Source organism: Babylonia areolata, chromosome 20 (assembly GCF_041734735.1).
Source record: "Babylonia areolata isolate BAREFJ2019XMU chromosome 20, ASM4173473v1, whole genome shotgun sequence".
In the NCBI taxonomy this organism is placed as follows: Eukaryota; Metazoa; Mollusca; class Gastropoda; order Neogastropoda; family Buccinidae; genus Babylonia; species Babylonia areolata.
The window spans coordinates 7271567-7284066 of record NC_134895.1 but is presented as its reverse complement, the minus strand read 5'-3'; the positions used below and the strand labels follow the sequence as shown (position 1 = coordinate 7284066).

General features: G+C 45.6%; 1 protein-coding gene across 1 annotated transcript in view; it reads right to left on the bottom strand.

The window, feature by feature from the left end:
- The window catches only part of LOC143295115 (otoferlin-like), a 566370-nt gene that overhangs the window by 284259 nt on the left and 269611 nt on the right, over nt 1-12500 (bottom strand). Inside the window, 3 exon segments of the mRNA XM_076606678.1 lie at nt 951-1165; nt 5196-5382; nt 8195-8381. Coding sequence (XP_076462793.1) covers nt 951-1165; nt 5196-5382; nt 8195-8381 — 589 coding nt within the window.

Sequence of the window (12500 nt, the reverse complement as noted above, 5' to 3'; positions counted from 1 at the left end):
ACACACACACACACACACACACACACACACACACACACACACACACACACACACACACACACTGATAGTGAAAACGCTAAATTAAAGAAAGTACGAACGAACACACACACACACACACACGCACGCACGCACGCACGCACGCACACACACACACACACACACACACACACACACGTTTGTACGTTGTCTGGAAACCTCACAGCTTTAAGCTTTTAAAGATAATGAGCGAGTTTGTGTCAATTTCGTCATTAGAGGTTAAGAGGAAAGAAAACAAAACTTACTGTCTCTTTGATTGTGATATGCTTTCTTCCTCGCTTGGTCATTCCACTGTCTTCATTGCGATGGCTACTGATTCTGTGTCTTCGCCCTTCCCTCTTATCTCTCTCTAGTTATGTGTCTATGAATCTGCCCTCTCTCTCTCTCTCTCTCTCTCTCTCTCTCTCTCTCTCTCTCTCTCTCTCTCTCTCTCTCTCTCTCTCTCTCTCTCTCTCTCTCTCTCTCTCTCTCTCTCTCTCTCTCTCTCTCTCTCTCTCTTTGGATACGTACTCTCAAAGCAAACAAACCTTTTCAGTTCAACTGAACACAACACAACTATACCGCTTGATACACCCTTTAACCGGGCCTTGAATAAACAAGTAAACAGGAAAAACCACGTAGAGTTGCGCGCGCACACACACACACACACACACACACACACACACACACACACACACACACACCACCACCACCACCACCACCACCACCACAACAACAACAACAACACAACAAAAACAGCACGCGCGCATACACACACACACACACACACACACCCACACAACACAACACAACACAACACAAGAACGCAACGCAACGCAACGCAACAAAGCAAATGAAAACCAAACCAAAACAACCAGAAAAAAAACCAACAACAAAAAAACCGAAGAGCACGTGCAACAACACAACGCACTCACCTCAGAGACAGGCAGGATGGGCTCCACTTCCACGCTGGAGGGTCCGCCGTCCTGGCTGTCCAGGATGTCCGTCTTCACGGCCAGCAGCAGGCGCCCGCGGAAGGACACCCCTTCCCCGATCCCGTCGTTGAGGTGCTGGTGCTTCTCCAGCAGCTGGTAGTAGCGGGTGGACCCGTACAGGTGGATCCAGCACGGGCCGTAGGTGGGCAGGAACCCTGAGGATGGATTGGAGAGAGGGGTGGGTGTGTGGGTGTGTGTGTGTGGGGGGGGGGGGGCGTGAGGCGGGGGACGGGGGGGTATGTGGGGGTGGAGTCCACGAGTCAGTAACTTCAAGGGGGGAGAAACCTGTTTGGTGCATATCTGTTATGCATATGTGGGTGCATCTGTGAATGTGTGTCTCCATGTTTTACATTTATTTGCTTATCTATCATCATTGTTGTCTTATTTATTTATTATTATTATTATTATTACTACTACTACTACTACTACCTTTTTTTCAAAATAAAATTATTATTTATTTATTCATTTATTTATTTATTTATGTAAGCTTATGGTCGACTTCAAGATTTTGCGCCTTATACATATTAGTAGTAGTAGTAGTAGTTCCTTTTTTATGTATTTATCTATTATTTATTCACCCTTTTATTTTTATTTTTTTATTTTTCTCAAGGCCTGACTACTCGCGTTGGGTTACGCTGCTGGTCAGGCATCTGCTTGGCAGATGTGGTGTAGCGTATATGGATTTGTCCGAACGCAGTGACGCCTCCTTGAGCTACGGAAACTGAAACTGAAACTGATAGCTTTCCCATTGGACAGGTCATGAAGACAGGGGGGATACACTGGTCTCAGAACTTCAAGGGGGGGGGGGGGGGATATGTATACAGCTTTCCCCTACTGGGCAAAAAAAAAAATTGTGGATGGTAAGGAATCCACTAGTCAGCACTTCAGGAGAAAAGAAATATATAGATATATAGCTTTCTTACTGGGTAGAAATCTTGAGGATGTGTGAGTCCTATAGTCAGCACTTTAATAATAGATTTGAAAATAAAAGATGTGTACAACTCTATGTCTTTAAAAAAAAAATGCTCTGAACCCTGCAAGTGAGTGTGATTGCTTACCATACTGTGTCCCTGAACTGAGTCAGTACGATTAAAAAAAAAAATCTTATTGAAGATTGGGGAGTCTATTTCTCACCACTTTATGAAAAAAAAATCTTTTAACTTTCCTATTGGGCAGGGCGGAATTCTTGATGATATGAGATTAGATTTGTCAGCACGTTAAGAAAAAACAACAACAATAAACAAAAACAAAAAAACACACACAGCTTTCCTATTGGGCAGAGAATCTTATGATAGGGGAGTGAGAAAAAAACGAATTCTATTTAGCTTACCTATTGAGCTGAAACTCTCAGGATAGAGTTTCTGTCCAATAAGAAAGCTATGTGGATTCGTCTCTCATACAGATAGGGAAATCCATTCGTCAGCACTTTATGATTGCAAAATATACACAAAGCTTTCCTATTCGACCGCAGTTTAGAATTCACACATACAGCTTTTCTATTCCTTTTAACATATTTTGCAAAATATAAGCTTGAATTTTCTCCCACTCAGGCATCATTCTTGCAGACCTGAAAATCGATGCATTTTTTTTTTTTCACACCACTGTGTAAAATAGCACAAATCACAAAGACAGGGCAATCTCTCCAAAAATGCATCAGGTCTTTCACGTCTTTATAAAAGTTGAAGGATAAAAATTAATCGCCACGTTGCCTTTTTTTTTAGGGGCAGTGAATTCATATCCACTGTGTCTAGGGTTTGGGCATAGGAAGGTGGGGCCCAGTCCTCTCCTTCCGCCGTTTTAACCTTCCCCAACCAGAGGTCAGGCACACATAAATTATATTCACAGCTGGTTGGAGTGAGAAAAACCGGGCTGAGGTATTTCCCCCCCCACGGACACGACACACGAATTATACAGAGCCTCTAATTCTGCTGCCCGACTCGTCCTCAGAAAGAAAAGATCTGATCACATCACTCCTCTTTTGCAACATCTCCACTGGCTCCCTGTCTCACACCGAATAAAGTACAAGATCAGCACTCCATGCTACAAATGTATTCACAAATCAGCCCCTTCCTATCTCTGTGGCTGCCTTCACCTCTACACTCCATCTCGCTCACTACGATCAGCTTCGGATCCACTCCATTTACGCATACCCAGATTCAAACTCTCGACTGTTGGCCGCTGTTCTTTCTCTGTCTTGGACCTTGCAATTGGAATGAACTTCCTCTTTCGCTTCGTCAAGTCTCCACATTCAGCTCTTTCAAGTCTGGCCTTAAAACCCACCTCTTCCCAAAATAGCCTCCCTTCCCTGCCTCTTCCTTGTCTTCAGTTTCTCCAGTTTTAGAGTTATGCGTGCGTGAGAATGACTGGTGCGAAAGCGCTTAGATTTGTCTATGCACAAGATTCAGTGCTATATAAATACCATTATTATTATTATTATTATTGTTGTTGATTGCTGGTGAGCACTGGATCAAGAAGTCGAGCGCCTAAGCGACCCTGCTGCATCGAAATGATCATACCACCAGTACTGACATCAGTTCCACCCTGTCACCCCCACAGTCAGGGATAAGGAGGAGGATGCCAAGCTGCGGGTACATGGTACCCTCGGGTGAGCGAGCGAGAGAACGATACACAAAAATGAACGCGTCCTCGTCTCTCACTTTTCTCGCTTCTCGTTGCTCGCCTTTCTCGCCCTCATCACCTTTCTCGCCTTCCTCGCCTTCCTCGCTCACCTTTCTCACCCTCATCTTTCTCGCTCTCACCTTTCTCACCCTCACCTTTCTCACCCTCACCTTTCTTACCCTCACCTTCCTCGCTCACCTTTCTCACCCTCACCTTTCTTACCCTCACCTTTCTCACCCTCACCTTTCTTACCCTCACCTTTCTCACCCTCACCTTTCTTACCCTCACCTTCCTCGCTCACCTTTCTCACCCTCACCTTTCTCACCCTCACCTTTCTTACCCTCACCTTTCTCACCCTCACCTTCCTCGCTCACCTTTCTCACCCTCACCTTTCTTACCCTCACCTTCCTCGCTCACCTTTCTCACCCTCACCTTTCTTACCCTCACCTTCCTCGCTCACCTTTCTCGCCCTCACCTTTCTTGCCCTCTTCGCTCACCTTTCTCGCCCTCACCTTTCTTGCCCTCTTCGCTCACCTTTCTCGCTCTCACCTTTCTCACCCTCACCTTCCTCGCCCTCACCTTTCTCACCCTCACCTTTCTTGCCCTCTTCGCTCACCTTTCTCATCCTCACCTTTCTCGCCCTCACCTTTCTCACCCTCACCTTTCTTGCCCTCTTCGCTCACCTTTCTCGCCCTCACCTTTCTCGCCCTCACCTTTCTAATCCTCACCTTTCTCGCCCTCACCTTTCTCATCCTCACCTTTCTCGCCCTCACCATTCTCATCCTCACCTTTCTCGCCATCACCATTCTCATCCTCACCTTTCTCGCCCTCACCTTTCTCATCCTCACCTTTCTCGCCCTCATCTTTCTCATCCTCACCTTTCTCGCCCTCACCATTCTCATCCTCACCTTTCTCGCCCTCACCATTCTCATCCTCACCTTTCTCGCCCTCACCTTTCTCATCCTCACCTTTCTCGCCCTCACCTTTCTCATCCTCACCTTTCTCGCTCTCACCTTTCTCGCCCTCACCATTCTCATCCTCACCTTTCTTGCCCTCTTCGCTCACCTTTTTCACCCTCACTTTCCTCGCCCTCACCTTTCTCACCCTCACCTTTCTTGCCCTCTTCGCTCACCTTTCTCATCCTCACCTTTCTCACCCTCACCTTTCTCACCCTCACCTTTCTTGCCCTCTTCGCTCACCTTTCTCATCCTCACCTTTCTCATCCTCACCTTTCTCGCCCTCACCTTTCTCATCCTCACCTTTCTTGCCCTCTTCGCTCACCTTTCTCGCCCTCACCTTTCTCATCCTCACCTTTCTCACCCTCACCTTTCTCATCCTCACCTTTCTCGCCCTCACCTTTCTCATCCTCACCTTTCTTGCCCTCTTCGCTCACCTTTCTCGCCCTCACCTTTCTCACCCTCACTTTTCTTACCCTCACCTTCCTCGCTCACCTTTCTTACCCCCACCTTCCTCGCTCACCTTTCTCACCTTTCTCATCCTCACCTTTCTCACCTTTCTCACCCTCACCTTCCTCACCTTTCTCATCCTCACCTTTCTCACCCTCACCTTTCTCGCCCTCGTTGGAGATGGCAGCCAGGTCGATGAAGTGCGTGCCGATGACGTCGTCGTTGACGGTGTCGCTGTCGCGGAGCTGGACCTTGATGCGGCGACAGAGCGGCGGGAACATCTCCGTGAAGACCACCTGCTCGTTCCACACCGGCTCGTAGCTTCCTCTCTTCACTGTGGTCCTTCCCTGCGGAGGGGGGGGGGGGGGAGGGGTTCGGAGGTTGGGGGTAGAGGAGGGGGGGGAGGTAGAGGGAGATGGGAGAGTTTTCAGTTTCAGTTTCTCAAGGAGGCATCACTGCGTTTGGACAACTTTTATATATAATATATATATATATATAATTCGGGATCCCGAAGATGCTATTGTATGGCCAGCTGAAGGAAGGCCACCGCAAACTTGGAAGACCCTGCAAGCGCTTCAAGGACACATTGAAGACAGACCTCAAAGCCTGTGACATTGACATCGCTTCCTGGGAAACTGATACCCTTGACCGCTCTCGCTGGAGGATGCTGTGCTTTAGTGGCATAAAGACGTTTGAAAACAAGAGAACGCTGGCCATTAAGGAGAAGCGTGAGCGAGGGAAGCAGGGCACAACTTCTGGAGACGTTTTCCCTTGCAACACCCGTGGGAAGTGCTGCGCATCCAGAATCGGCCTCTTCTCCCATATGAGGTGAGGACACACACCGACAGATAAAGCCTGTCTGCCTACTCATCCGTCGGTCCGACGGGAGACTCCATCATATACATAATTGTACGCTACACTACACTCTGCTTGCACAGATGCCTGACCAGCGGTTTAATGACCCAAACCGCGCTTTGTCAGGCCTTGAGTGCATACCTATATATTTGTGTAACTGTCAGAGTGGATTTTTTCTACAGGATTTTACCAGAGTTTTGTTGTTGTTGTTGTTGTTTGTTTGCTTGTTTGTTTTCTTGTTTGTTTGTTGTTTTTTAACCCTTTCACCGCCAAGCACGCATTTATGCACAGGCGTGGTAGAAGACGCATGTCACTGAAAGGTGACCATTCATTGGTCTGTTATCCATGAACCTACTGCTCTTAATGTTCGGTGGCATGATGAGCCATATTTTCTATACATCGCAGGGGGAATCTCCAGCAAATCTTAGCCACTGTCTTTTCTGTGTTTATACCACAAGGGAATTTTGTACTCTAAATTGACTGGCGCTGAAAGGGTTAAGCGCAAAATGCATGCTATACGCACCACCTTGGTTTATCGTCTCACCCGAATGACCAGACGCCCAGTTTGGTTTTTTTTCCAGTCAAACTTGGGAGAAAAGATGGTATGAGAGCGAGAATGGAAGTTGGAACCCTATCCCTCAATGGACACTGTATTGGCACACCAGTGTCTTAACCATTCTGCTGTCTCCCTTCATGTCATGGAGACAGCGAGCGACATGACGCAAAAAAAAAAAAAAAAGAAAGAAAGATGAGTACCCCAACGCGCATAGTCAGGCTCTGGGTGCATACCTGTATATTTGTGTAACTATCGGAGTGGATTTCTTCCACAGGCTTTTACCAGAGGACAACCTCTTTATTGCCGTCAGGTGGGGTTTTTTGTTTGTTTTTTTGTTTTGTTTGTTGTTTTTTTAACTCACTCAGTACGGCCAGTCCTCTCTTCTCCTCTACACAGACCCCTCGGATGTCCAGTGGGTGTCTCAATGACCCAACCTTTAGCTTCCGTCGTCAGAATTGTGGTATTCTTTGTCAACATTCACCTCTTCAAGAAAAGAGCCTTCCGCTTGCAATACTTTGATGGTGGTAATTGGGGGTGAAACGCTGTCAACGTCGTCTCTTTCGCCGTTCGTATGGAGAGAGTTAAAGCCCAAAATGCGTGCTACACGCGGACCTTGGTTTATCGTCTCATCCGAAAGACCACACGCCAAGTTTCGTTTTTCCAGTCAAACTTGGGAGAACAGACGAGAGCGGGAATCGAACTCAGTCCCTCGCGGATACTGTGTTGACACGGTATGAGCGTCTTAACCATTCTGCCACCACCTTCCTTCATTGGAGAGAGCAACTTGACGAAAAAAAAAAAGAAAAAGATAAGTGGGTGAAATATCAGTTTGAATTCAAAAGGAGGTGGATTTTCTTCTTTTATTTTCTCCCCCATTCTTGTGACCCAAGTTTCACATGATTGTTGCGTCGCGTTTGTGATTTTTACTGCAGACATGACATTTTCCAGGTCATATCAAACCCTCTTCTGGGTCCATGCTGCGGTCAGTACGTTTGTTTCGATTTTTACAGAAGGTTTGCGTCGTCTGTCTGGAAATCTCCACGTTCCAGTGTGCGTGACCGAATCTGTATTAATTTGATTGAAATCACGCGTGCGTGTCGGTGTTTGCAGTGACCATGCAAGTTATTTGAGATGTGTTCACAAGTATTTCTTTTTCTTTCTTTCTCGTCTCCTTTGTCTGAAGGGCGTTGCAAAGCTGAAAGGGACGGACATTAAAAACTTTGTTATTGTCATTAATCATTGTCCATTAGTCATCGTCATAGTTACCAAATGCCGGCTAAGGTTGATGGGTGAAGAGACACCTTGCAGGATGTACCACAACGCACACTACCCACTCCCCCACATACGATCACACACACACACACACACACACACACACACACACACACACACACACACGACCACCACCCACCAACCAACACACCCATACCCTACAAGCCCACCACCACCACACCCCCATACACACATCGCGCGCACACACGACACACACTTACATATTCGCACACACACACACACACACACACGACCACCACCCATCCACCAACACACCCACAAACCCACCACCACCCCCATACACACATCACCAACCCCCAACGCCTCCCCCCCTCCCGCCCCCCACCCCTCCCAACCCCCTCATTCATTATCACATGTGTGCTATTGATTAGCAAGGACAGATCGGAAGAACGGGCCATTGATTTTTTTTTTTTTTGATAAAAAATGCTTTGAGTTCTGAGTTTTTGAGTTCTCACCTGGTGGCCGGCAAAGCTGATCTCCACGTAAGGGTCGACGAGGTCCTTGCTCTCGCCGGTGAAGGCCTTCTTGACGTTGGCCACCAGCCCCGTGTTCATCTTGGGCAACCCGTCGGCCCGGTACACCCTGACGCAGAACCTCGCCCTCTGTCGGTCCGCGGGGACCCCTTCGGGCAGCAGCAGGTTACTGCGGCAAGACGTTGATGTGATGAAGTAGTAGTAGTAGTAGTTAGTAGTTGTATTTGTATTTCTCTTTATCACAATAGATTTCTTTGTGTGAAATTCGGGCTGCTCTCCCCAGGGAGAGCGCGTCGCTACACTACAGCACCCCTCAGAATTTTGCCAGGAACAAGACCTTTGTTGCCGTGGGTTCTTTTGCGTGCGCTAAGTGCTTGCTGCACACGGGACCTCGGTTCATCGTCTCATCCGAATGACTAGCGTCCAGACCACCACTCAATATCTAGTGGAGGGAGAGAAAATATCGGCGGCTGAGCCGTGATTCGAACCAGCGGGCTCAGATTCGCTCGTTTCCTAGGCGGACGCGTTACCTCTAGGCCATCACTCCACATAGGACATCACTCCAGTTGCAGAAGTAGTAGTAGTAGCATCATTGATTGATTTTATTTTTTTGTTGTTTTTTTGTTGTTGTTGTTGTTGCTGGAATACCAAGAACCAACTGTCAGACAACACTCTACATCAATACAACTTTACAAGGGTATAAAATATGGACAGAGAGTTGCTAATTTGATTCACCTAAACGTTTTAACGACGTGTGTGTGTGTGTGTGTGTGTGTGTGTGTGTGTGTGTGTGTGTGTGTGTGTGTGTGTGCAACTTTGTCATGTTATCTAGTCATTATGCTAGAATATCTGGCAACAACGCATGTGATAATGATAACAAATGTTTTACCATATATCGACAAAGGTACATATCACACATAATATACACGGTATACGGTAAAACCATTGTTCGCATTAACCCAGCTTGGATAAGCCATTCGAGCTTTAGAGACAAAGCTTGTTCTGAACAGGTGGAAAATGTGTAGCCCTCGGCTGCTTTCTCGACTTTTTTGTTTTAATTAACATTTTTTTAAATGTTATTTTACATGTAGACAAATATGCAACAACAGCAACAACAACAAATTCACACCATGAACCATTGTAATGAAATAAAGACATTAATAATATAAGTAAAATAGGATAAAACAGATAGGGCATAAGTCAATGGGTGAATTATGGTAGAGTCAGCAACGACAGTTTACCCCTGAATCAATTACATCAATCATTAGATAATAATATTTATTAAGAAAAAAATAAAGATGAAAAATAATAAAAGAAAACAAGAAAACACGCGCATACAAAAACGTCATCACACCAAAGATCCCATAGGAAGAAGTGGTTATAAAGAAGACATTTTGAAAATAATCAGAAGACATTTTGAAAATAATCCAAGTATTAACAACTGGGGAAAAGAAAACGTTGGCCTATAAAAGTTCCCTTGCACATCAAATCTGGATACATCATCTTTTGCATACGCATTATGCCGTTCAACTTTATATCTCGCATAAAGTTGTTTTAGAAAGGCATGCACACCTGGTGTGCATTTTTCGATTTTGCATTTGAAGACATATAGTTTGGCAAATATTATGATGAAATAAAATAATTATATCATCTGTTTTCAAATGCTGTGCAACGCCGAAAAGTACTTAACTGCAACAGATCTTAATGTTATAGGCATTTTCACTTTTTTTTCATTAAACAACTTTTTCTAAAGAGGTCCAAAAGGACTGTATATGTTTACAATGCCACAATGCTCTATGGAGTCTCTTGCGTCATTTTTACACAGCATGCAGTTCTTTGTATCAGAATGTTTCTCTCGACTTCTTCATCTTTACAATCCATTACGTTTGTTCAGAAAAAAAAAAAAAAAAAAAAAAAATCAACACCACTCATAAGTGCACAGGATGACGGTGGCAGAATGGCTAAGACTCTTATCTGCCAATACAGTTTTCCCGAGGGCCTGGGTTCGAATCCCGCTCTCGACGGGCGCAATAGCCGAGTGGTTAAAGCGTTAGACTTTCAATCTGAGGGTCCCGGGTTCGAATCACGGTGACGGCGCCTGGTGGGTAAAGGGTGGAGATTTTTACGATCTCCCAGGTCAACACATGTGCAGACCTGCTAGTGCCTGAACACCCTTCGAGTGTGTATGCAAGCAGAAGATCAAATACGCACGTTGAAGATCCTGTAATCCATGTCAGCGTTCGGTGGGTTATGGAAACAAGAACATACCCAGCATGCACACCCCCGAAAACGGAGTATGGCTGCCTAGATGGCGGGGTAAAAACGGTCATACACGTAAAAGCCCACTCGTGTGCATACGAGTGAACGCAGAAGAAGAAGAAGAAGAAGAAGAAGAATCCCGCTCTCGCCCTTTCTCCCATGTTTGGAAAATCAAACTAAACGTCCAGTTAATCGGATGAGACGATAAGCCGAGGTCCCGTATGCAGCACGAACTTGGCACACTGAAAAAGAACCCACGGCAACAAAAGCGTTGTCCCCTGGAAAAAATCCACTCTGGTAGGTAAACAAATTAAAAACAAGAGAGGCAAGGCCTTCAAGACTCATTGTGTTACACTTTAAAAAGAAAATACAAGCTTTTTATGTTTTGAGAATAATTTCAGAATGTAACGTTTAAGATGAGAAAGAGCAGTTTAAAGCAAATTAAGTCCCCTAGCATTAATTACAGAGTAATTTCCCTTTTTTACTATCTGCGCCAAAACGTTTGCAAAATAAATAAAACTTCCGTGCTTAGCAAAAGAAGTTCCTGTTTCAACAAAAAATGATAATAATGACTCCTCTTGTTGTTGTGTCAAAATAAGAGGTCAAAGTGCCAAGTTTAGAGAATACAAAAAATATAAACAGTAACTGCAGTTTGTATATAATTAGGCTTCATTTTTTTTTGGGGGGGCCATCCCAGAGGTGCAATATTGTTTTAAAACAAGATGACTGGAAAGAACTGAATTCTTTCCTATTTTTATGCCAAATTTGGTGTCAACTGACAAAGTATTTGCAGAGAAAATGTCAATGTTAAAGTTTACCACGGACACACACACACACACACACACACACAGACAACCGAACACCGGGTTAAAACATAGACTCACTTTGTTTACACAAGTGAGTCAAAAAAATGAAAGCAAGCACTCAAGGCCTGACTATGTGCGTTGGTTTATGCTGCTGGTCAGCTATCTGCCTAATCAGATGGGGTGTGGCGTATATGGATATATCCGAACGCAGTGACCCCTCCTTCAGAAACTGAAACTGAAAGCAGTGGTCAAAAACAATAGCTGCGCTTCAAACTGTCGCCACACTTTCTTCTTCTTCTTCTTTTCTTTCTCATTTCGTCAAGGTCCGTCAGCAGCTAAGTGGTTAATTAAACAGTATGAAAAACTTGCTGTCGACCCGAAATCAAATGCCTGCAGTTTCGGCAGTCACTGACAGGCCCGCTGACATGCCAACAAACGCTTCTGTCAGTCAGCAGCAGCCGAAAATCGTTTTGCGCGCCATCTATTGACAGGGGCGATAATTAGCAAAGTCAGAAGGAAGGAGGGTCTGCTCCCCTACCCAACGTTTTGATGATGTGATTGGAGCTGCTGCTGCTGATGATGATGATGACAAAGGGAAGCCATCTCGCTTGCAAAAAAAAAGAAAAAAAAAGCGCCTGACGTTGAACGTTTTTTTGGGGGGGTTCGACATTCCGTGAGCGGTGGCCTAGTGGTGAATACGCACCCCATGACTAGGAAGCACGAGTGTCCACGGATTCAAGTCCCATATAGATACAGACCGGGACTTTCAACACCCACCCACCCCCTTACCCACCACCCAGACCCCTTTCCACCCACACAACCCTCCCCTCTAGACCTAGAGTTAGTTGTCTGGATGGTGCTTTTTTTTTTCTTTTTTTTTTTTTTTTGGGGGGGGGGGGGGTGGGTGTGGTTGTTGTTGTTGTTGTCGTTGATGTTGTTTGGATGACACGATAGTACAACTGATATAGGGAGTGATGGCCTAGAAGTAACGCGCACGCCTAGGAACCGAGAGAATCTGAGCGCGCTGGTTCGAATCACGGCTCAGCCGCCGATATTTTCTCCCCCTCCACTAGACCTTGAGTGGTGGTCTGGACGCTAGTCATTCGGATGAGACCATAAACCGAGGCCTCGTGTGCAGCATGCACTAAGCGCTCGTAAAAAAACCCACGGCAACAAAAGGGTTTTTCATGGCAAAATTCTGTAGAAAAACCCACTTCGATAGG